The sequence below is a fragment of the Ornithorhynchus anatinus genome, chromosome 9, assembly GCF_004115215.2.
Source record: "Ornithorhynchus anatinus isolate Pmale09 chromosome 9, mOrnAna1.pri.v4, whole genome shotgun sequence".
In the NCBI taxonomy this organism is placed as follows: Eukaryota; Metazoa; Chordata; class Mammalia; order Monotremata; family Ornithorhynchidae; genus Ornithorhynchus; species Ornithorhynchus anatinus.
The window spans coordinates 11,199,017-11,225,489 of record NC_041736.1 but is presented as its reverse complement, the minus strand read 5'-3'; the positions used below and the strand labels follow the sequence as shown (position 1 = coordinate 11,225,489).

The window sequence follows — 26,473 nt, the reverse complement described above, 5'->3', positions numbered from 1 at the left end:
GACTGGCCTCTGTCACTAGTCCTCTGACTCTCCCCTTCCAAGTCCCCCCAAAATGCTGAGGTGGGAGGGATACAATCAGTGTACCTGGCACCCAACACCCAATATGGGAGCTGTTCTTGGCCACGGTACATGCAGGGCATGAGTGGTCTTTTACCCTGCCTGGCCTGGCTGGCCCACCTGGTGACACGGCTGCTTGCTGCAGCTAAAAAAATAGCTGAAAACAGCCTGTGGTCAGGTTAGGTCTGCAGCTAACCACTTAAGATTCTCTGTGGCCACTTTCCACCTCAAAGGGGCGGAGGAGCCCAGCTACTTTCTGCCTAACTTCCTGCAAAGCTTTTTGCTGTGAAGATGAAACTAATGGCACTTCCCTCATAGTGTTGAGTCTAAGGGAGGGCATTTACACTCTTGTGCCACATTTGGGTTCAAGAAGAACCATATGTAGCTCTCCAGTCACTGGTTCGTGACCCCTAGAATATGAAAAGACCGGCTAATTCTGATAGCTGTTTCACAAAATGCTTAATATTCCAAGATGATAGCTCCAAGTTCATCTATAGCACTGACTTTCAACTTTGTTAAAGGCTCAATATTTTTATTTAAAGCAAACAACTATTATTATTATTAAGCAGATTACTCTCAATCCTTCCGTAACAGAGAAGACACTTGACCCTTAGTTTACCAAGGGACTTATTCCCAATACCACCTAGTATATTGTGGAGGACTAACTGCACCGTGGGTGCCCCTCTACACCGTGAGCCCGCCTTGGGCATGGATTGTCTCCCCTTTATTTGCTGTACTGTACTTTCCAAGCACTTACTACCTTTCTCTGCACACAGCAAGCGCTCAATAAATACAACTGAACGAATGAATGAATGTCAAACATTAGGTCAGCATTGCACCCAGAGTAGCCACTCCCATGTCTCCCTCCTCTTTACCATATGATGCTGCTTAAAGAGATGTAGCATAACCTAGTGGATAGAGCACAGGCCTGGGAATCAGAAGGACCTAGTTTCTAAACCCAGATCTGCTAGTTGTCTGCTGTGTGAGCTTGGGCAAGTCACATCTTCTCTGAGTCTCAGTTACCTCATCTTCAAAACGGTGATTAATACTGTGAGCCTCATGTGGGACATGGATTGGGTCCAACCTGATTAACTTGTATCTATCCCAGCGCTTTAACACCATAGGGTACCTGGCATATAGTAAGCTCTTAAATACAATATGAAAAAAGAAAAAACAATTAATTTTATAGGGAAGTTATGTTTTAGCAATAGATACATCTTCCTCTTTTAAAGTTTAGACTTTTAAGGACTGAATTTGAAAAGACAAAAATGAGAGAGTAATCTGGGTACATACTTTAAAAATCCTAATTTGGAATAAGACTGAATTCATTAGATTCCAGTCTAAAAGATAGTACCACCACCCTATATTATACTGTGGTACTTTCTATCTCCAAAATGCTTTCAAACTGCCATTTGCCCCATTTTGTCCTCACAGCATTCCCTCAGACTGTGAGCCCTGAGCAGGACAGGGACTGTGACTGACCTGGTTAACTGGTATCTACTCCAGTGCTTAGTGTTGGCACATAGTAAGTACTTAAATACTATTATTATCATCATCGAGATTCCTGTTAGGTAGAGAAAAAAATGTTAATCCCATTTTAGAGATGATATAAGAGAGACCAAGAGGGGTCAAGCGCGGCATGTCTATAGAGGTCCATGACTAAAACCCCGGTTTCTTCAGTCCTTGCCCCATATTCTAGTCACTTGATTATGCAGATACTAAAAAGGTCTTTAACTGTTCCTAGGGAGAACAAATCTTGAATTGAGGAAAAGAAAAACAGAACAGAATATGCATAAAACTAAGCAAAGAATTACTATTCAAGCAGAAAATGTTTGCCTCTGGTACTGCTGAATCATTTATTCTTCTTAAATAAATCGTAACTAATCCTCGGGAAATAGCTAGTCAGGAAGATAAATCCTTAAAACTAGGCAGACATTAGTAGAGCCTTTCACTTTTTCTTAGTGAACAGAGCTCAACATGACTAAAGTTGCATGATAAAGAGCTATTTAGTGATTAGATATTTGAAATGTGCTTTTTAAGATGAAGAACGAGGCAATTTAGTCAACGAACAGTAATCGGCTAAGAAAAAAGCTATCAGAAAATGGTAATCAAAATTTCAGGAGTTATTTAATGGAAGGTGCTCTATTTATGGTAACCAGCAAAAAGGATCGCTTTCCAAATGCATTCTCCAGGAGACACCTTCCTAACTGCCTTTCCTGAAGGGCTTTTAGCAAAATCCAGGCATAGGATGGCTTCAAGATTCTCCCAGAAGGCACCTTTCCCACAACACAAAGAACTAAATAAAATCCAAAAGCAAGTTCTCTCACCTAGAGCCACTGCAGGATGGATACCTCAGGTCAGCAGTGGACTGAATGACTTACAATGGGAAAAAAATCTCACAAAAGCAGTTGCTATATCCCTTGAGAAATAGAATGAAAGGCACTTGAATCCGTATATTTGGCAAGCACACTGAGAAATGTAAGCTATCTTGAGGCTCAGTTCTTTAAATTCAAAGAGAAAGCAGTAAGTGAGGTCTGCCGTAGTAAATCGTCTCTTGTTATCTTACAACACTGTTCATTAGTAGCTTCTGGCAATGGTGGTTATTTTATATTCTAGTGGAACAAGCTAGAGAGATGCCAGCTCCATTCATTTCAAAGATCTGCTGAAATACAAAATACATTTATGCTCCATAATATTACGCAGAACACAGGCAAGTGGTGCCAAATGCTATGCAGAAAGATATTGGAATAAGTTACCACGTGAGGTTGTGGAATCTCCTTCCCTGGAGATTTTAAGAACAGAATGCATACACCCTGGATCTGGAATGGCTTAGATGAAGCCTTCTCTGAAGGTTCCTTTTGTCTTTATATTTCTATGATAATATTCCAAAGTCACTTATTGGTAAGATAAGCAATTGAGAAATAATTATAATTTCAACTCCTGATATATGTGGAACTTTTAAAAATCCTGAGCACTTGATAGCCAATTAAAAAAAGTTAGATACTGAGCTACTGATATTTACGTGCACCTAGGCAACTTATGCCTACGTAGTACACTAGTAGTTTTTATACAATCAAGATCTTTCCTCAATGTTTTTCATTGATCAGTAAAACCAGCACACATGGATTCCATAAAGTGAAACAGGCTGAGTATATATAATCATTTAACCACATAATATTTCTGATGGTATATGCACAACCTGACCACCCTATAACTTAATATAATCAACATGAATTTTTTCATTGGGTTCAGTACGAACACTTAATTTAATAAGACTGTGCAGACACCTAGAAATTAATACTAAACTAAAATGCAACTATGTGACATTTACACATTAAATTATTTCTTAAAAAATGGCAATAAAAACCAAACTTAGAACATGCATGGCAACACACGGAATTCATGTATTTAGATTAATTTAATACTGCAACTAAAGATGAATGTTTGTGTAATTCTTAGCTTGAGTCAAACCAATAAGGATTTAGGATTTGTGAATAGAAAATCCTACACAAAAAGGTGCTACTTGATTTAAAATTACACTTTGATCATAATTCAATATTTAAACATTATAGCAGAAAAATATGTCAAAGCAATGTTTATGGCTTCTACTCTAAAGTAATTATTTTTTACAATAAACAAATACTTGGATAATAAGCAAAAAATTAAAAGCATAGGGCATCTTGCATACTGTTGAGAACTAAAGTCCACTGGCAGGCTACCATATTTTATAATCCCAAAACCATCAGAAATCAAGGACTCCTTTTTCACCCAGATCAGTTAAATAACTACACACTTGGAAAAAATTAAATGGATAACATAATTCTAGCTGCCACAGCATCAGAAGTTATTTATTTTGAGTTTCTCTTGCATATCAGTTTCTACAGTTTCTGTGGATCGTTTCTGCTGTGAAAAGCAAAATCAAGACTAATAAGATCATGATTTAGGAGAGACCCCAATTTTAATCCGTCATAATAGTATGATGTCAGAAAGTGTCAGACTATAAATTCATGACAGATAAGCTCTCTGAAGTAACAGTAATATTTGGTTTGCTTGAGCTGGTGAACATATGCAATGTAATCTGCACTACTAAAGTTGTTCTGATATATTGCAAACCAATATTTATTTTTAAGTACCCTAAAGAGTATTTATATAGACTGCATAAAAAGATTCCACAAATATATTGTGATTTTATTTTAACGATTATTCTACACTACAATGGAAGTACATGCTCAAACAAGACACCTCAGCAGTATTTTAAAGCAGTAACCACCTAGCCAATTTCTGTACGTTCTGTAGTTTTTCTAATCCACTCTCCCTGTGGTTGAGCAAAATCGAATTGCCTCTCACATTTGCAGACAGCTCTGTGAAGGTGATAATAGAGCTGCTCCCTGCTGTCATGAGGCAGGAAATAGGAAAATGGCATATGGGGCTAGAAAGAAAGAAATAAAAAAAAAAAAGAACTAAACAAGAACAAAAGAGATTTCAACAAAGGACAACTATAACCCAATATGCTTTGCTAGTTAATCTCTTTTCAAAATCATTTAACATACTTAATGATTCATCTGTGTCCTTACTCAAAAATGTGAATGGAGGGGAACATGTCTTTGGGGGAAAGTTTTCATTATCTAAACATTTACAGCATACAACACTGCCATGTTATGTGCAACATCTTTAAAACAAAGCATTAGAACTAGATGTTAGTGTTGTATCCATCCCAAAATTACTCTTCATAAAATGTAGACAGGCTGTTTAAACACAATTTGTCAAAATATTAACAAAACACTTGTGTACAGTAGGCTTTTCCAGTCTGTTCCTTTAAAGAGATTTCAAATTTTTAAAGAGTTAAAAAATAAATAATTGATCAATTTAAAAATTGAAAATAACCCAACTGCCTAAATTGGGGGCCATCTTAAAAAAATTTAAAAATTACCGAAATGATGACATAGGTCTGTCTTTTATAACTCTTTTGTGGATTTTCAGCATAAAAGACATAGAATACTGTCCAAGCAGTAGGTAATTTTGTTTGACGTAAAGCACACTGTTTAAACACATCTCTGAGTATCTGTATTTGTAAAGGTGTAAAGAGGGAAAGCCCACCAAAAGAAAAAAAACAACATACCTTTCCTTTCACACTCTGAATGGGATCCACTACCACGGCTACAGCCCTCTCTGACAGGGCTTCAAAACTCTGCTGAGTATTGATATCCACACCCGAAAGCCAACAGCCAAAGCCAGGGTGACTGTGATACCAACCAACAACCATTTCAGGCCTGCAACAAAGAGGGCATTCAGTGACTACTAAGAGGACAAACAATACATTCGTGATATGAAAAGATGCAACACTAACAGGGTATAAATTAGGAGGACAGACAAGAAGCACACAGGTGTGAAAAAGCACCATTAGAAACACTGAAATCATTCACCATACTATCGTGAAAACATGGAAATGAATAAGTGTGACAAAGGAGTGCTATCATTAAGAGATGCACATTAGCAGTGGTAGATCAGGTTTTCAGTTTTTCACCCTGTTACCACACCTTCCCTGAGCCAGTTTTTACCCTTTCAGTAGTCGAGTAAATATCTACTCTTTAACTCCTTAGCACTGGGAGTTAGATTTTCCCGGCACAAAGTCCATTTTTAACAATGGACGCCAGGATCCACCATGGTGAAGGATTAAATATCAATTAAACCAGCAGTAGAGGTAGGAACTCAGTCAAAAAGCAATTTGCACTGTTCAACTGAGCTGCTGAGCCTTTTGCTAACATTAATTTTGAAGTTTTTTCCACAGTAAAAGAATTTGAACAAGAAAATGACAACTGTTGAGAGGTATAGACTGAAATAACAAAATTTGCTTAATACCAGGATTATATTTTACTGTGCTTTCCCTACCTGTAAGTGGTAACTGCATGCCTAGAGGTAGGGTTAAATATCAAAATACTCAATTTTTTGCAACTATTAAAACACATGGAAAACCTAAGTGACTTCAATTATAAGTGACTAGAAAGTAACTCGTGCTGAACAGAGGGGAGGCTTTAGCCTGCTCCTACTATGTGATAGCTGGGAATTTTAATGTAACGCAGTTCTCTGGTTGGCAAGTTTTTCTCATTGTGTAAATCACAGAGGGAAAAGTACTATGTAGGGGATATATAGCAGTCATACAATACACTCCTAAGCAGTGAGTTTGTTTATATTTTTGCAGTGAGAGGATTTACAGTAATTCATGAGCTGCTTTGAAGAGGGTTCATAAAAAAGTATACAAACTACATAATTTACAAACTATCTCTACTATCTAGTAATGTGTATGTTACTTACCTCCCTGTCTGCTTCAGCATATCCAACATTTTGGCCTGAAATACTGGATCAACTGCTTCCACACTGACACCCTGGGTAAAGAAAACAATTAGATTCATTATTGACAGTTCTGAAATGCAAAACAGTTTCATAAACTATTTTAGTGGGGGGGGGAGTTATTTGTATTAAAGATTTATATTCTCATTTCTACCCCTCGATCCTGCTAAAATGTTTATTAATTTTTCTTGAGAAAACACCTATGTAACAAATCCTTCAATATTAATCACATCAAAGCATATCAATGAAAGCATTAATTAATAATTGAGAATCTTAAAAATAATTTTATTCTAAGTATTTGAAACTTCAAACACTATTAATTTGGCTTCCTATACATTTTACCACAAGTTTCCAAGAGCAACTTGTGAGTGGACAGAGTCAGGGCCTGGGAGTCAGAAAATATGAGTTCTAATCCATGCTCCACCATCGGTCTGCTGAGGAACCTTGGGCAAGTCACTTAATTTCTCTGTGGGACAGGGACTGTGTCCAAGTTGATTAGTTTGTATTTATACCAGTGCTCAGTACAGTGCCTGGCACATAATAAGCTCTTAAGCAAGTAGATAAATGCTGAGATAGATTTTGCTCTACATCTGAAATATTAAATAGCTACAGAAGCTATATTTCTGAGCAATACCAGCTTTCTCCCTTGAGCAACTCTTTGCCAACTAAATCCAAAATGAAAAATAATACCCATACAAAATCTATGACTGTTGAGATGGGCAGAAAGTAGCCATCTTGTATGTCACGATATGGAAAGTAGAACTGAATTTATATTTGCCTTTATCCTTTGTAACTTTGAATATCTGCCACAATGGCAGAGAAAAATTCAGAAAATGTGCTCACCATTTATTTGCAAAATAAGTTTGGTTACTTTCAAAAACTCTGAAAAATACACTAGTACTTCTGCAAATAATCCACTAGCCTTTAAAATTTTGTGTTCCTAGTAGTTTATTTAAAGAACATGCTTTGTTTGGCCACCAAAGAAACAGTTTTAAAATACATATTAAGGACTGCTCTTAGAATGCGAAAGGAAATGGAAATAAACAGGACAACAAAACCTATAAAAATGCTTAAGTGATATTTGGAAACTGTTTTAATGATAAAGGGAATATCACAAACAACATTAAAATTATTTATTTTTTGTGTTTAAATTTAATATTTGGATGTCAACTACATCCTGCTGCACTACTTTCAGACTCAGAATCATATATACTCTCTCTCTCTTTCTCCATATATATGAGACTAAGTGACAAAATGGTCAAGAAATTTCTCTTTTAAATATTTTATTGTTTTTTCCCCCTCAATCTGATGAGGAGCAAAAAGTATAACATGATGCATAGTTGTTTGCAGGGAAAAAGAAAAAACTCCACATGTACTTTAGGCCAGAAACTGCAAAAGTACTCACTGTTCCTGACTGAGGCATAGCAAACACATCAATCACTCTGACTGTGTAGTCATCAACAAATTCTCCTAGCATCAGACCCATAACTTCCATCGGAACACCCGCACGGCCATGCTTCAACATCTGTAAATAAAAATGGAAGTCACAATTATAGTCAAGGCATATTTCTAATCTTTTTGCTCTCTTTCAGAACTTCACTAAAAAAACTCTTCATCCCAGAACAGAAGGGACATTCCTGTAAATAAGTATGTTAAAAAATAATGCCACTAAAAGTAATAGCTTCTGACTGGAAGTGTTAAGGTGCAAATGTATTTGAAACCAAAACGGTCAATAGTGTAATTCACAGCCAACAAGGGCATGAGACTCAAGCACCTAGTGCTTACCTTTAACAGTGCCAGGGAAGAGATATAAACCTGTTCTGCTGTATCTACAGCAGGAGCATCTGTAGGAGGCCCCTAGAAAACAAAGAGTATCAATCATTACCAATGTTTACAACCTCAATGCATGATTTTCTTACTCCTATGATATTGTACTTTTTGTACACATTAAAATATCCTTTTCTACCGGATACAAATTTCCACCACAACTTCCACCTCAAAGTAAGATCCTAAGCCTTTCGGCAAGGCTAACCTACCTGTCTCAGCTGTAAAATAGCTCCAGTTCACCAATTAACAATGTGTTTCTTACAGAGGGGTGGATGTAAAAGCTGTTAGGTCCACACTACATCAACAAAAATTTCCCCCTGCTTAATCAGCCATTAGTTAAAGGTAACTTTAGGAAAGGTCTTTGAAAGTGCTTTACAGATTACATAGATACGGTGAGAAAGAATGGACTCCCAATCCCTAGGTAAAAAAAAGCTGTGAAGAAATTACTGGAGTAGCCTCATGCAAAGGTTTTTTCTTTTTTTTTAAACCCATTCCAAAATTAACATAATTGCTTAAGGTGTGAAAAAATAGTTGACTATATAGTAAAGCACTCCAAACCTATACTGGCTTTATTTTAGTGTGACTCAAATAGATATTTCCACGTCTAAGGCAACCAACGAGATGGTAAAAGGTGATTTAAACAGACAAACCTCTACTCTCTTGATTTACAATCTAAAACGGTCTCTCTCCTATCAGTATACAACACTGACAGTGCTGGGGATTAAATAAAGGATGTCACAGCCAGAGAGATGTTTCCATTTTGAAAACTTTCCCAAGCCCGTTCCAAACTTTCCTACTGTCTGAAGAAATACTTTTGGTTAGAAAGGGGCTAGTGCTACACTGTTTAAATTCTCTTTCTCTGACATCAGTGAAACTTGTAGGGAAGGATGTGTCAGGAAGGATTTTTCTTTATAGGTGATTATACTGAAGGTTCCATTTTAGTCCATAAATATCACTGTTCAAAGAGTATAAAAAATGTAAAACTAAATACTGTAGAATTCTCATCACAAGTGCTCTAGGTGTAAATAAATATAATTGTAAATATCGCAGTTTTAAGAATTTAGCTATGTGTTTTATAAGGGCAAAATTACCAAAACCATATATAATTTTTTTTTCCCTCATGTATGGTACATTTACTTACAAGTGACGTTCAAATAAGTAATAACTGTGGTATTGGTTAAGTGCTTACTATGTTCAAGCACTGAATGAAGCGCTTGGGTAGATACAAGATAATCAGATACAGTCCCTGTCCCATATTGGATTTACAGTCTAAATAGGAGAGAAACAGGTACTTAATCCAAATTTTGCAAAGGAGGAAACAGAGGCACAGAAATGACTTGCTCAAAATCCCAAAACATAAAAGTGGATGAGCCAGGATCTGTGGCCCTTGACTCCCAGGGCCTGTGTTCTTTCTACTAGGCCACAATGCTTTTCACAAGTCTATCATTCAGATTATTATTCAAATGAATTCATTTTTTCATAGTATTTCTCACAAAGATCTTTCAAAGAAGTCTGGGCTTTATAATCCTTTCATGCATGCATGAAATGCTTAAATTCACAAACATATTTTAAGCTAAGATGTGCTAATTGAAAAAAGGATTCTTTGGTGAAAGAAGATTTCTGGAACGGAGAAATTATGATTCTTTTCACAGTTGGTCAAACCCAAACTCCCTTCCCTCACTGACAACGCTCAATTTATTTTATCATTTGCGAAACTAGACCCATACCACACATCAGTGACAATTCTGGGCATAATGGTGGAATACTGAACTAGAAGCTTGAAGGGCAGTTCAGAACTGATCAATAAATGCATGTGCCACTGTCCAAGTAGGGGTTTATTTACCACTTTCAAAATGTAGACAAGACTTACCTCCGACTTAGATTGTGAGCCCCATATGGGACAGGGACTGTGTCCAAACTGATTAACTTGTATCTACAGACAACCACTCTCCCCAACTTCAAAGCCATCTTTAAATCACATCTCCTCCAAGAGGACTTACCTAAGCCCAGCCCTGAGCACATAGATAGGCTACACCCATTCCAATTTCACATTACTTTCTGAGGTCCACAGTTGCTATTCAATTAACTTTGGCATATCCTTTGCCTTGGCAGCTGACACTGAGGCCATGCTGATATCCACTGGTGTTTACAGGGCTGGTGCCAAGAATGTAGGCAAAGTACTGACTTCCAAGGAAAAGACTGGCCTCGAATTGTCTTGAACAGGTCAAGGCTATTCACCTGGTAGAGTGACCCCATCTCTTGGCCTCCCCCATTTATGGTCGAGGGACCACTGAGGGGGAAGGTAAAGGACCCTGGCCCATCAGCATCACTTCCAATTACTATTAAAGTATAACAATAATTCTAAATCTGAACTGACTACTGAAAACCAAAGGAAGTATTTAAAAGAGTCGTAGAATTTGGCATATATCTATTCACCACAGGTGTCTAATTAAACAAAAGGTCCTAGCTAAGTCTGAAAATGCACATTATTTCCCAATGAGTCCAGAAACTTCCTCTAAAGATCACATCCAGCTAATGCATATCAAAAAACACATGCTCTTGTCATCTCAACTGTTTGTGGGGAGAGGCACGCCGTGCTTAGAATTAAATAAGCCTTCTCCACCTGAGCAGCTCAGATGGAGACAGAGCTAAAATACAACAGGATCTGATTCCTTTTAGGCCTAGCCCTGAAGAACAGCTGTAAGTACCAGACCCACAAGCTCACACCTTTCAGATACTGCAGAAAGGGCCAAAAGCTGCATTTCCAAAAATCAGAGGGGATCGTGATTTCCACGTTAGTTTTCAATATAAGAAAGGCTATAGGCTTCCATGAGGGTGCTAATATTGCCTACACCATGCTACGGTACTGCTGTGAGGAAGAAGGTTTAAACATAGCTGGCCAAATTTATGATAGAGAAATTCACCTAGCCATCTCTTCCTGATGGCTGGAACCTGGGGTGGTTCATGTTGAGACTGGGGAAAGCCAAGAAGTCTAGACTGAACTCAAGATCTCTTGCCCAGAGGACACTGGGAAACCAAGTTTGGGGTGATCCGGGGAGGGGAGAGAGAGGAGAGGTCTACTCTGAACCAAGATATCTGAGGTCTTGGAAGGAGACCAATTCCTGGCACTTGCTCTATTCTGGGACCTATTGCTAGGCTGGAACAAGACAGGGCATGTGTCTGTTTATTGTTACATTGTATTCTCCCAGTCGCTTAGTACATGGATTTGCACACAATAAGTGTTCAATAAAAACAAGTGAATAAATGAATGAAAACTGGCCTCTGGGAACAGTGAGCTATAGTAGAGTTCAGGTGGTTACTCTCCCAGATAAATTCACAATAGTAAGCTCTACCACAGAGGAAGATGTGGACAGAGAAAAGGGAGAAACATGAGGTTGAAGGAGCAAATGAATTTGAGATAACTTGGCTGTAAATAAATGGTTATTTCTAACACTAAAAAACTGTATCCACTTCAAAACCTTGGTTAGCTTTCAGATTGTCAATTTGTTTTTTGCAGAGAAAAATTTGGAAAAATGAAGCAATACAGGCTTTTGGTAAACTAATACAGTTTCAAGAGGAAACTGAAAGGATCACATAACTTTCAAGTTTTCAAAGCAGAGAAAATTATGTCGTTGATATATCCTTTTTTGTTAAGATAATAAATCAACCAATCAACTTTGAGTGATTCTTTGATAAAGATTTTGGAGTAACTTAAAGAAATGCTCTTCACTGAATCTAGTTGCTTACTTCATCCAATCAAACTTTCACAGCAAGTTTTGAAACCAGTGACTTGGACATTATAAAAGGTCCCAACTTTAGGCAAAGCTGAATCATTTATAGGAACAAATGTCTATTTATACTTTACTGTACTGTGAAAGCAAAATAAATAAATGACATGCAAATATAGTTTTCTATAGTTTTTAGAGGGAGTCAAGTACCTGGATCTAAAGTTATGTACCTTTGTCACTTTACGCATCCAGAAACTGTTCATTGGGAAAGCATGGGTTGAGGTTTTAGTGAAAGAAAAGGAGAAATGAGTCTTAATAATAATAATAATGTTGGCATTTGTTAAGTGCTTACTATGTGCCAAGCACTGTTCTAAGCGCTGGGGTAGACACAGGGGAATCAGGATGTCCCACGTGGGGCTCACAGTCTTAATCCCCATTTTACAGATGAGGTAACTGAGGCACAGAGAAGTTAAGTGACTTGCCCACAGTCACCCAGCTGACAAGTGGCAGAGCTGGGATTCAAACTCATGACCTCTAACTCCAAATCTTGGGTGTGGCAAAACTTGAGTCTTGGGTGTGGCAGATTGGGTTTGAAGAGCTAATGGATCAGAAGGATCTAGTTTTTGGTCTTTCCTATCCTGCCTGAAAACACTCAGACCTTCTTTGGCCCATTTAGACTTTTAGCCCCTACTAAGATTGGGAGCCCCATGTGAGAAAAAGACTATTTTATTATATTCACTTCTATTTTATTTATAAAAGAAAACAAAACCCCTCTCAAAGAGTACATTTATTGGAGGCTTAATGAAAATGAAACTTAAAAACATGCTAAAAACAAGCATTATAATAACTGAACAGCTTGCCACAGTAAGCCTACAGCTCTTCTTGAACTTTTCTCCAGGTAAAATAGCAAATAAAGCATCAATCAATCAGTAGTGCTTACTGAGTGCTTTCCGTATGCAGAGCATTGTATCAAGTGTTTGGGAAAGTAGGAAACAACAGAAGTGGTAGCCATGAGCCCTGCCCCCAAGAGGCTTTAGAATCTAAAGTCTATGTTATAGAAGATATGTTTAATTTTAATTGAAATTTTTTTTATACAAGTTATCTATAAAATAGCACTTTCTTCAAGGACTTGAAAACACATGGATTCCACTTATAATAAAAGTTTTCTAAAAATAGGTTTCACAGAAAAACTGGAAACATGTACTAAATGCATAATACAGTCCAAATGAAAGTATAATCCTTTAATTTTTAACCTTTAATGGAAACTTTTTTTTGGTATTAGTTAGGCGCTTAGAGAAGCAGCGCGGTTCAGTGGAAAGAGCACGGGCTTTGGAGTCAGAGGTCATGAGTTCGAATGCCAGCTCTGCCACTTGTCATCTGCGCGACTGTGGGCAAGTCACTTAACTTCTCTGTGCCTCAGTTATCTCATCTGTAAAATGGGGATGAAGACTGTGAGCCCCACGTGGGACAACCTGATTCCCCTGTGTCTACCCCAGCGCTTAGAACAGTGCTCTGCACATAGTAAGCGCTTAAAAAGCAACATTATTATTATTATTATGTGTCTGTCAGGCACTGCTGTAAGTACTGCGTTAGTTACAAGCTAAGTAATTTGGACACAGTCCATGTCCCATATGAGGCTCACACTCTTAATCCCCATTTTACAGATGAGATAACTGAGGCACAGAGAAATTAAGTGACCTGCCCACAGTCACATAGTAGACAAGTGGCAGAGCTGGGATTAGAACATAGGTCTTTCTGACTCCCAGGTCTGTGGTCTATCACACTGCCTGTTTTGGAACCTGCCTCATGATTTTACTGAATAACCATTTTTTTTTTTAATTTACACTTCTTGAATTAGGATGTTTACCTGGTCTATTCATTACAGATCTCCAGCTTTCAAACATTTAACTACTATAAATCAATGGAAAAATATTTCAATATTCACACCCACATAGATTTTGAGTATAAGAACTGTTTCTAAAACAAGACAAACTGAACTAATCAGTTATCACTCAAATACTTCAAAGTTCAATACTTATGGAAGTCTTGAAGTCTCAAATTAATCCTATCACCCACACCCAGATGCTCTTCTGTCTTTAAACTGTCTAAAAAAAGCATTAGTCAGTGAATTGACCTTCCTGCAGGGCAATAATCTCAGCCTTAGGAACCACCACATGGCTTAATCTTTATACATTTGTTTAAATCCTCTCTCCCTCCCACCCCCCATCTACACACACCCATCCCCCAAAGACCCAATACAAAGATGAATAAATCAATTTTGGGAAGGTGGAATAGAAGTAATTTTTCCACTTATTACATCTGATTTGCTTGCTCATATTTAGTAAAATGAAGAATGTTTAAAAATCATGGATTATTTTTAAACCATAAAGTAAACCGCCTAGTTTGTAGTTCATCAATTTCTACTGTAGATAAATTAGATGAAACATGTGTGCTTCACTTAGAAGGTTAAAATCTGATCTGGTATAAAAAAGCTGTGACTTTTACTTGGGCAGCCCTTGTTGACTAAGTGTTAAAAAAGGCATTTGCCATTATAACAGCATAAAAAACTAACGCCTTAAAGTGTTACCTTCTCAGGCCTTTTAACAAATTTGTTAACACTATTAGTTATATTACTCCACCTTTCTCTTAGTGTGAACTGGTATCAATTATTTAGCCAATTTTATTATGTTATTAAAATACCTGCTGATTAAACGCGAACCAAAGTGTCATTTTAAAAGAAAATACTACCAGTGAACAGCAATGCTCCAAAAATGTCTAAAAATGAAGTTGAGATTAATTATGTTGGCAAATGTGATAACATAAAATATTTCTAGAATTTGGAAAAATAAATTTATCCCATTGTTTTGAATTATTCGAGACCCATCCTTACAATAACTGATGTACATACTTATTCCTTAATCTACATTGGTTTTTAAAGGACTGTTAACATGTTTTTTAAACAAAGGGAATTAGATTTCACAAAAGGAGGTGATTATACCAAAACCAAACATATGAGCTGAGAAGTTACGGCAGAATAATTTTTAACTTGATGGTAGCCAATACAACCCTCAGAAATTTTACATAAAATGTAAAATCTAATGTAACCACCCCCTTCGGTTTTCATAATTAAAACTGTTAATTCAGAAATAGTGCATGAAATAGGCCAAAAATAAACATACATATAACTACCACCATATTGTTTATCTCTTACCCAACAAGGTAAGAAACAGCCTCTTAATACTTTAATTTTGTATTAAACAACTACTGTGAAAAACAAGCTGCATGTAAACTATTTCGACTGCCTGTGCTTCAATGACTAGCTGAGGCAACCTGTTATAGGAGGTGTTAATTGGCAATAGGAGTACAAGTCAGAAGCATGTTCCCCAGCGTCCTAACCCAGCAAGGCTAGGTCATTAAAGTGGAAATGAATTCTTTCATGCCGGTTTAACCCTCTGAGTGCTTGGTTTCAGCTGTTTTCCTTCAATTAATTTAAAACTTGTTACTTTTCAGAGTTATAAAATGCTCAAAAAATTTCTCAGGCTGACAGCTCCACTGGATATATTATGCAGAAAACAAGAAAAAGGTTAGTAAATTGGAATAGGGACTTTTTATTTGCTTATTTTACATTAAACAAAGACATGGGAGATGGGAGTGATTCAGTTAGTTAAGTTTATTATGATTTGCAATTGAAATTTCAGAAATAAGGGGTAATTATCACATTCTGAGAAAATAGCAATATCAACCATGATATAAAAGCAGAAAGAGCATTGAACACAATAGTTCCCAAATACCAGTTCTACATAAAAAGGCTCTGAATGATAAAATATTTTTTGAATATTAGTACACCTTCTTAATTATACAATGATTCCAATAAGGTACACAGCATATCCTAGTGACTGGTTGCCAAAAAGCCAAAATTCCTTTTATGGCATGATCTCAGGGGTTTCCAGATGGCACATTAATTCTCAAAATTAAAAAAAAAAAACCCAGACAAAAAGGGAAGAAAAATAAGAATGGCGATGTCAAACTAATGATCCACTCTTCAAAAGGCACAGATTACAAACACATACTATATAATTCTATATCTTTATGAACATACATACATAAAAGTTGGTAAATAGGGAAACATAAAGAAGTATTAGTCAGAGTTTTATCAGAACACAATACTTTGGAGATGGTTATAACCCACTGTTACACATTTCATTCTTGAGAAACCTATCATTATTTACCATGGTAAAATCAAGGGCAAATTATAAAAAGAATTATGTCCAACTAATCTTAGTATGCCACACAGGGCAAGGCATTCAATGGGTAAATAAATATTTATTTATAGTAATGATAACCAAGGGATTACTTAATGTCCCCAGGAAACATGGCCAGCTCTTGGGAATGACAAGTACTCAATGCTATGCACCCCATGGGTGCTCAACCAATACCTGTTGAGGCCAATCATGATGCTAACTTGCTCTTTATATTCGAGGGTGATGTTACTGAAAGTGTTCATGATCTGTGTTTGCAGGAGGGGCTAAAAAGATCAATGTGTGATCAACAGTTCTTCTCACACTCCACACATGTAAAGACTGTCCTTTGGTTTGCAGCTACATCTGTATTTACAGTACCTAACACTGTTTGTTTCTTCACCTTGGACTCACAGTCTTCCAAAACCATTTCTAAAAAATTGCCACACTGCTATATCCGCCAGGCTGGCTCGTCTGCCACAATTATTATTAATTGATCATAATTGCTGTGGTATTTGTTAAGTGCCAAGAATGCAATCAGATCACAGTCCCTGACCCAAATGGACCTCAGTTTAAGTGGAAAAACAGATGGGGAAACTGAGACCCAGAAGATTTAGGTGATTTGCCCAAGGTAGCACAGCTGGCTAGTAGTGGAGGTGGGATTAGTCAGTCATTCGATGGTATTTGAGCATTATCTGTGTGCAAAGCACTGTACCATGCAATTAAGAGGGTACAACACAATAGACTTGAAGGCATGATCACTGGCCTCAAGGAGTTTAGTCTAGTGAGGGAGGCAGAGTTAAAGGATGTATACTCTCCCTCTCCCTTCTGCGTCATCTATGCACTTGAATCTATAACTTTTGGGCTTTTGGTATTCGCCTCTCCCTTAACCCCACAGGACATAAGTGCATATCTATAAGTTATACATATATTTATAGCAATGTATTTTCATTAATGTCTGTCCCCACCTCTAGACTGTAGGCTCAGTGTAGGAAGCGTGCCTACCAAACTGCTGTGCTGCACTCACCCAAGCGCTTAGTACAGTGCTCCACACAAGGTAAGCGCTCAAATACTTTTGATTGATTCCTAAATGCTATGGGTAAAATTGATTTAAGAATATAGGATCCAAACGCACGAGCAACACAGAAGTAAGGGCAAATGGGGTGGGTAAATACGGGATAGTGAGGAAGGTCTCTTGGAAAAGACAAGATTTAAATAGGGCTTGAAGATGGGGAGAGTGGTGGTCTGTCAGATATGAATAGGGAGGGAGTTCCAGACCAGAGGGAGGACCCTGGCAAGGGATCGGTGACAAGATAGATGAGATCGAGATAGGTTGAGTAGATTGATGTTAAGAGCGAAGCATCCAGGCTGGGAAGTAGTAGGAGGTTAACTAAGTTAGGTCTACGTGCAGAGAATTGATTGAGTGTCTTAAAATTGACAGTATGGAGTTTCTGTTTGGCGCAGAGATGGATGGACAACCACTGGAGGTTTTTGAAGAATGGGTAGAAAAGGACACAATGGTTTTTCAGGAAAATGTTGCGAGCAGCAAGCAGGGGGGTTATTGAGAAGGCTGACAAAGTAGTCAAGGCAGATTATGATATGTACTTGTATTAGCATGGTAGCAGTTTGAATGGAGAGGAAAGGACAAATTCTAGAAATGTTGGGAAGGCAGAACCGAAAGGATTTGGTAACAGATTGAATATAATGTTGGTATTTGTTAAGCGCTTACTCTGTGCCAAGCACTGTTCTAAGCGCTGGGGTAGATACAAGGTAATCACGTTGTCCCACGTGGGGCTCACAGTCTTCACCCCCATTTTATAGATGAGATAACTGAGGCACAGAGAAATTTAGTGACTTGTCCAAGTTCACACAGCTGACAAGAGGCAGATCAGGATTAGAACCCACAACCTCTGTCTCCCAAGCCCGTGCTCTTTCCACTAAGCCATGCTGCTTCTTGAATGAAAGATAAGAGTGGAGGATAATGCCAGGGTTACTGGCTTGTGAGATAGATGGTGGGGGTGCCTCATATTAATGTTTGTCTCCCCCTCTAGAGTGTAAGCTTGCTATGGGCAGGGATTGTGTCTACCGACTCTATTATATTGTACTCTCCTAAGCACTTAGTAATGCTCTCCACACAGTAAACACTTAATACCATCAATTGATTGATTGTTTCAATAATGGTTCAAGCTCTCTTCATGATTAAACTATTTTATCCATCTTTTCACTGTCCTCATCTCCAACCTCTTCATTCTTTGGTATACATACTATTCTCTGCTGCCCATGTCAATCAATGATATTTTATTGAATGCTGACTATTTGCAGACTACTGTACTAAGTGCTTGAGAAAACAAGTAGACAAGATCCCTGATCTGGAGGAGTTTACAATCTAGTGGGCAACCCCACCCATCTCAACATCAAACAGAAATTCATTACCATTGGGCTTTAACATTTTCAATCAGGTAACCTCCTGATTGACTTGTTCATTCGAAGCGCTTAGTTCAGTGCTCTGCACATAGTAAGCGCTCAATAAATACTATTGAATGAACCTCCTCTTAAACTACCTTGCTGATTTTCTTTCCTATTACAACTCAACCCACACACTTGGCTACTCTAACCTCTTGCTCTCTTCCTCCCTCTGGCCTGAAATTCCCTCTCCTTTCACAACCAACCACTCTCCCCCACCTTTAAAGCCATCTTTTAATCACATCTCTTCCAAGACACCTTCCTTGATTAATCCCTCATTTGTCCTACTTGCACTCTCTCCCGCTTCACCTATGCACTTGGACCTGGACCCCTTTAGTACTCTAGCCCCACATCACTTATACTCTGCCATTTTCCCTACCTGTAATTTATTTTAATGTCTCTCTCCCTGCTAGGCTCTAAACTCTTGGTGGGCAGCGATCAATTCTACTCTCCCAAGCACTTAGCAGTATCCTGTGTACAATAAGCCCTTAATAATTATGACTGATTATTATTCATCTGTTCATATTTCTAGACCCGTGCTATTACCAGTTGTATCCTTGTTCTATCTCCTGTTCCCATTATTTGTAAATAACTTTCTCCCCATTTAGACTGTAAGCTCCATAAAGGCAAGGATCACATCTTTTACTCCTCTTGCACTCTCTCCCAAAGGCTTCTTATAGTGATCTGCACACAGAAGGCACTGGTAAAAATATAGCATCAATGCACACCCTTTTTCAAATCACAATTTTACAGGTGTTTGGGAGTAGGCCAAAAAAATATATTCAGTATATTAAAGTCCATCCTGCCCACAAGGATCTTTTAAGTGATGGAGGGCAGACAAACAAAACAATTTACCTTTAAGCATCAAAATAACTCTTTTGCTTCCCCTTCAAGAAAAAAAACCCAAGCCCTAATACTCTAAATATTTATAAAAATTCATTCATTCATTCATTCAATTGTATTTGAGTGCTTATGGTGTGCAGAGCACTGTACTAAGCACTTGGGAAAGTACATTACGGCAATAGTCACATTCTCTGCCACAAGTATCTTATAATCTGAGGAAGAGAGACAGACATCAATACAAATAATTAAAATTACAGCTTTGTACTTGGGTGCTGTGTGGGCTGGAAGTGGGGAGGAGAAAAGGGAGCAAGTCAGGGCAACACAGAAGGGTATGGGAGATGAAGAAAAGTGGGGCTTAGCCTGCAAAGGCCTCTTGGAGGAGATGTGCCCTCAGTAAGGCTTTGAATTGTGAGATTCCCCTGCCATTTCCTATGGGGGGCTGGGACTTGAGGGCTGCAATGGTACTCCTGAAAGGAGTGTCTAAGACCACAAGTTCCCCCCGAATTGCCCTGATGGCAGGGATTTCAAACCACACTCCCTGTTTCACCTAACCTACCTACTCCAGCAGAAGGGCAGTGCTTAATAGGTCAAAGCAGCTGATATAGAAAGACCCATTCTGTGGCTGAGCTTATGTCTTCAGGAATACAGCTATGTGGTCTGGACTTCCACAGTGGATCTTAATTTACAATTAGACTGGTCCCCATAAATTAGGGCCTTAAGCAGAACCATGGTCACTATGGACAATCAGGGAGATATCAACATAATGCATAGTAATTCTGTATTGCCCTATGAAGACAGCAGGATCAACGTTAATACCTTGTTTGCCTCACAAACGAGGTCTCTTGAAGTGCTAAAATAGCACACATAATTAACTCCCCCGTTGAAAAGCCCTAGCACTTGGGCGCATTCTTGATATGTTTTTGCTCTTTCTCAGTAAGGAAATACAACCCAGAATATTAATGTTACCACATCTTTGATTTTGATCAAGGAGAAATAACACAAAGAAAAAAAGGTCACCTAACTTGGCTGATTTATGAGAATGACACCTTGAACTTACACCCAAATTTATAAGCTACCTCAAACTTAATGTGACCAAAACAGAATTCATGTCCCTACCCAAACCCTGAAATTCCCAACTTTCCCATCACTGTAGACAGCACCACCATTCTGTTTCACAAGCCAATAAATCTGGCACTGTCCTTGACTCATCATTCTCATTCAATCTGTCACCAATCCCATTGCTTCTACCTTCACAACATCACTAAAATCACCCTTTCCTCTCCATTCAAACTGCTACCACACTGATCTAAGTACTTAGATCCTGTCTTTACTGCATCAGCCTTCTTGTTGAACTCTCTGCCTCCCATTTCTTCCCACTCCAGTCCATATATCACCCTGCTGTCTGGATCATTAAGAAAAAAAAGTCAGTCCATGGTATCCCACTCCTCAAGAACCTCCTGTGGTAGCCCATCCATCTCCATATCAGAGACTCTTTATCATTGGCTTTAAAGCACTCAACCACCTCACCCTACCACCCCATTTTACATTGCTGATTTCCTTCTGAAACCCAACATTTTCACGTTTCTCCTGTGATTAGACTGTAAGCCCGTCATTGGGCAGGAAATGTCTTTATCTGGTGCAGATTTGTACATTCCAAGCGCTTAGTACAGTGCTCTGCACATAGTAAGCACTCAATAAATACTATTGAATGAATGAATGAATAACTGTAACCTATGTTACACTGTACTCTCCCAAGCACTTAATACAGTGCTCTGCAAACAGTAAGCATTCAATAAACATGATTGATTAGCATCTGTTTAAAATCCTTTTTCCTTTACCTTCAAAATTTCACCTAGCTATATGCTAAGGGCTTGTAAGATTTACGACTGGGGCAATCAATCTAATTTAGGTTAACAGCTAGGCAAAATTCAGAGATATGGGCCTAGGGTATGGCTAATCTCTAGGCATAATCAAAACTTAGTGTTTCTAACTGATGTTCCTTACCAGTATACCAAGAAAAACAATATAATGGCCTGTAGAATTGAATATCAATCAATCAATGTTAGAGTGTAAAAGTTTTATTATCTACATATTACAACAGTCCAATTTCAAGAATATGACCATTAAAAGAATTTAAACATGTAAAACGTATACTTGGAACCCATACTCTTTACGAGTTTGCAGATGTCCTCTCAGTCTCTAACTCTTTGTCTTTTCAGTGCATTTTCATATGGAATCTAATCCTTCCTCCTACCGGTAATTTATTTTGGTGTATATCTTCCCCAGTAGATAAATTTCTTAATGGTCGGCAACCTTAAATTAATTTCATTGCAGTCTCCCATGTGCTTAGTACAGTGTTCTGTACACAGCAGATGCTCAGGTAAATGCTACTGTTTGATTTATCTCATTTTCTGCATTTATTCTATGACATTCATATTCTTCCTATAAGGCAGAGACCAATTTCTTGCTGCAGGTCTCAGAAATATGGACAATCAGTGGTTTTATATAATACTCAAATTCTTTTTGCTTTTCCCATCCTATATTTTCTGTATCCTTTTTGAGTATGCCCAGGATTCTGTTGGTCCTTTGGCCAGCCACTGACTTCTGAGAGATCAGCAACAATGAGTTTGACATCCCTTTATGAAATTTTATCATTATTACTACTACTACTAACAATTGTGGTATTTGTTAAGCACTTACTATGTGCTAGGCACTGTACCAAGCGATGGGATAAATACAAGGTAATTGAGTTGGACACAGGTAAGGCTCACGGTCATAATTCCCATTTTACAAATAAGGTAACTGAGGCATAGAGAAGTTTAGTGACTTGCCCAACTTCACATAGCAGACAAGTGGGTAAACTGGGATTAGAACCCAAGTCCTTCTGACCCCCAGGCCCATGCTCTATCCACTAGGCCACTCTGTTTCATAAAACTGTGACTAACAGTTCCAAGTCCATCATCCTGTAGTTGCAATTTGGTTTACTTTTCCTTATATTTGGGGCTTGCTCATATTGAAGCTCAACTGCTACTTTTTTGCTTGCTCACTCAATTTTATGAAATCTCTTTGCAGCTTTTTTCCCCAAAACACAAAACATTTCACCACTTGGTAAATTTTAATGGTGTCTGTAAACTTGGAGATTTCATTGTGCACTTCCTCTTCCAAATCATTTATGAAGATGTTAAACACTTTTTGAGAACCTCTCCTGGTGCGACAGTGTCTATTTCTACTCTAGGTGCTATACAAAGTGAATTAAACTGATATGGGCCCTCCATGATGAAGAGGTCTGGAAATGGATGGCTTTCTCAATCAAGAGGGAGTTCTGGGGTAAGAGGAGGGAAGATCGAATGTCCCTCATGCAAAAGGTACTTACATTGTTCAATAACTATAAGAATAGTAAGAATGACACATGATAGTTCATCTGAGTGCCTGGGGGGTTCTGACAATTCATATTTTGAGTAGAGGCAAGTGTTTGAAAATCTACAGTACACTACCAATATGCTGATTAATGCAGAAAAAGACAATTTGAAGGAAGTTATGGACAGGGCCTAGTTCTGTCCTCATTCTCTTCCAACAATCTCAACTTGAAGTTACACTTTAGGGTCAGCATTGAGAACCCCAAAAATATGAATGCAAGGCAAGGGAGAACTGACTGGGGAAGGGAAAAGAAAATTACTGTCTGAAAAATAAAATATATCTCATATCTTGAACTACTGTTAGGCCATTAGGTAATGTTGACTTTTCCTAAATTTATAATGTCTAAGGATTTGTAGCATTGTTAACCAACCAATTTACAACTTATAATGATAATAGTATTTGTTAAGCACTTACCAGGTGCCAATAATTGTTCTAAACACTTGGATAGGTACAAGGTAATCAGGTTGGACAATGTCCCTGTCCCACCTGGGGCTTATAGTCTTAATCCCTATTTTACAGATGAGGTAACTGAGGTACAGAGAAGTGAAGTGACTTGCCCAAGGTCACATAGCAAACAAGTGGCATATCTGACACCCAGGCCCGTGCTCTTGCACGAGGCCATGCCGCTTCCCAAATCTAAGCTAACCATTGAAATTCTCTTTTCAAGCTGAAATGACAGTTGCAAAATGCCTTAAAAATGAACTACATACATTCTCAGTTTTCCCATAAAACACACTTCCACTCCACATTTGAGCTAGAACACTGTTAGGAAATTAGGGAATATTTGCTTTACAACATGAGCCTGTTGGCATAAATTGCATCACAGTGAATACTACAACGCAAGTTTTCCTTAATGTGTAGTTCGGTGAGAACATTATGGCAGAAATGGATGTATCACCATTTACACAACAGACTTTAAAGTCATTTCATACAAGTTGCTGCATATGGAAAACTCAACACTTAAGTAGCCCTGGGTTACCACACTTTTCGCTTAAAGAGAGGGAGACCCATTGAAATTGGTTTATATTAATAGGAAAGTGCAAAAAAAACTTGCCAATCTGTGCCAGCTCCATGGTTCATGGACAATGAACTAGCACCTTCCTGTGCCAGTCAGATTCTTAACTAACATTATTTGGAAGGCCATGATGGGTGCTGTTAACACTTTCTAATCCCAGCACAGACGAGAGGAGCACTCTACACGAAATTTTACATCAGTGGTCGACCTCCCAAATTCTCTCGGTGCCACAGATTAGTGGGATTGCCGTATTCTCAAACAACATGGTACTGCTGGGGGGGGCGGGGGGGGAGGTTCCACAGCACCAAGCAGTGTAATACATGAAACCTCATCAAAGTGACAGTTTTCAAGTGCCATTTATGATGCCCTAGTCTGGAAACATCCCAGCTAACCCATCTGATCAACAATTTCACAGATGGAAGCACTTGATGGCTAATTGGCAAGTCCATTATTCACAAAAAACAGCTCTCTGTACCTCGATTCTCTTTACTTCAAATCAAGGTGAAACTACGCTGGACACAAATTTTACAAAGGGAAAATAAAGCATAAAAACAAACAGCCTGTTCTCTAAGAGACAAATTTCCTCAATTTTTATCATCAACAGAAAACAGTGCTAGGTATAAGCCTTTCTTCTGCTTTATTTCACACCTCAATTTTTCAAGTACTTAAAGGAACTCAAGTTTAAGGGGTCATAAAAATGATCAAGAAGAATTTAAAAAACAAGAATAAAAGACATCCTGAATAGCCATCATATCACCTGTAAAAAATGAGGCAAGGGGGGAGTTTCCAAAAGTTAGTCTTTGGGACTAACAGTGAGGGACACCTTTCTGTGCTTGGATTTTTGCCATTCCTTAGCTACTATTTACTGGCATTGTGTTTCCTACTATTCAGCCTTTAGTGTACTTGATAATCACCCCTACCTCATCCCCAGAGAACTTATATACATGTCCTTACTGCCATTTCCCACTTATTTTATTGCCTGTTTCCTCTGTTTAATGCTTGTAACCTCCTTATGTGCAGAAATCATATCTAACAATTTTATTGCACTTTCCCATTGACTGGTGTTTCAAACACTGAGGAATGAAGCATAAATTATCAGAGATACCACATACAGACACAGGTGCAATGAAGCAAAAACAGAAAAGCCCAGGAAAAATAGGTAGTTTGCAGCAGACATAAGATCCTAAGAAGCAGATCTTCAAAAATTCAGGGTAACAATCAGAATATGAAGAATTTGAAGTGTCAAGTGCTGTCCTAAGTGCTGGAGTATACAAGATAATCAGGTGGGACATAGTCCCTAGTCCCACATGGGGCTCACAGTCTAAGGCGGGAGAACAGGTATTGAATCCCTATTTTACAGATGAGGAAACTGAGGTCAGAGAATTGAATTGACTTGCCCAGGGTCACACAGCAGGCAAGTGGCAGAGCTGGGATTAGTGGAAAGAGCATGGGCTTTGGAGTCAGAGGTCATGAGTTCGAATCCCAGCTCTGCCACTTGTCAGCTGTGTGACTGTGGACAAGTCACTTAACTTCTCTGGGCCTCAGTTACCTCATCTGTAAAATGGGGATTAAGACTGTGAGCCCCATGTGGGACAACCTGATTCCCCCGTGTCTCCCCCAGCGCTTAGAACAGTGCTCTGCACATAGTAAGCGCTTAACAAATACCAACATTATTATTAAAACCCAGGTCCTCTGACTCCCAGGCCCAGGCTCTATCCATCTGGCTATACTACTTCTTTGTAAGTACCATTATCTAATTAAAACTAGGCGAATACCCCTGGGAACAGAAAAACCCAAAATATAGCTAAAAAGAAAAAGCTCTCTCTTACTAGAGTGCATCTAGTTTATGTTATTTTTACAATGTTTTCTATGGTAGAATACTAGGAATACTAAGGCTTCAACAGCAAAATGAACGTTAGATTCCTGTGGGTCAGGTCAATTGATGGTATTTTCCCCAGCCTATTCTTTGTCCACCAAAAAGTTACTACACATTAGAGCCCAGGGGATCCCCTTAATTTAGTCTCCAAAAAGAATTGGTCTTTACAATCTTGAGCATATTTAAGTTCCTTTCAAAGAACCCATTCCATTGCAAACCAATTCCCCTGTTTGGTTTCACATACAGTTTGTGGACTCATTAGTAACACATCAAAAATGGCCACTTTTCACTTGGTTTAAAATATGATTTTGTTCAATGGACAAAGTTATGCCAAACATTTTTGGTAACACTACTCAATAGTACAATGAAAGCAATATTTACAAATAAAATTATGCTAAATCCAATCCCTGAACCCCCTATAAAGAACAGGTAGGAACAACATACTGTGAAGCTTTTGTGATGTACCTTCCTGGAATAAGCTTTTCTCTGAGATTTGAGATCTCCCAAGAGTAGATGCAAAGGAAATATAAATGCATGGGATTTTTGACACCTGTTCTAAGTACATTTTCCTTAAGAACAGGAATTAAACTTTTATACAGAATAACAAAATTCATCCACATTCCTACTGTTACAAATTTTGCATGAGATATATATTTATAAA

At 38.2% G+C, this 26,473-nt stretch overlaps 1 protein-coding gene across 1 annotated transcript in view; it reads right to left on the bottom strand.

Moving 5' to 3' along the window:
• Window positions 1–26,473, bottom strand: part of PSMD14 (proteasome 26S subunit, non-ATPase 14) — a 66,985-nt gene that overhangs the window by 29,203 nt on the left and 11,309 nt on the right. The window contains exons 4-7 of the mRNA XM_001511206.5: window positions 8,191–8,262; window positions 7,811–7,930; window positions 6,370–6,440; window positions 5,177–5,327 (exon numbers count right to left, since the gene is read on the bottom strand). Of these exons, the coding sequence (XP_001511256.1) occupies window positions 5,177–5,327; window positions 6,370–6,440; window positions 7,811–7,930; window positions 8,191–8,262 (414 nt within the window). The remainder of the gene's footprint in view (window positions 1–5,176; window positions 5,328–6,369; window positions 6,441–7,810; window positions 7,931–8,190; window positions 8,263–26,473) is intronic.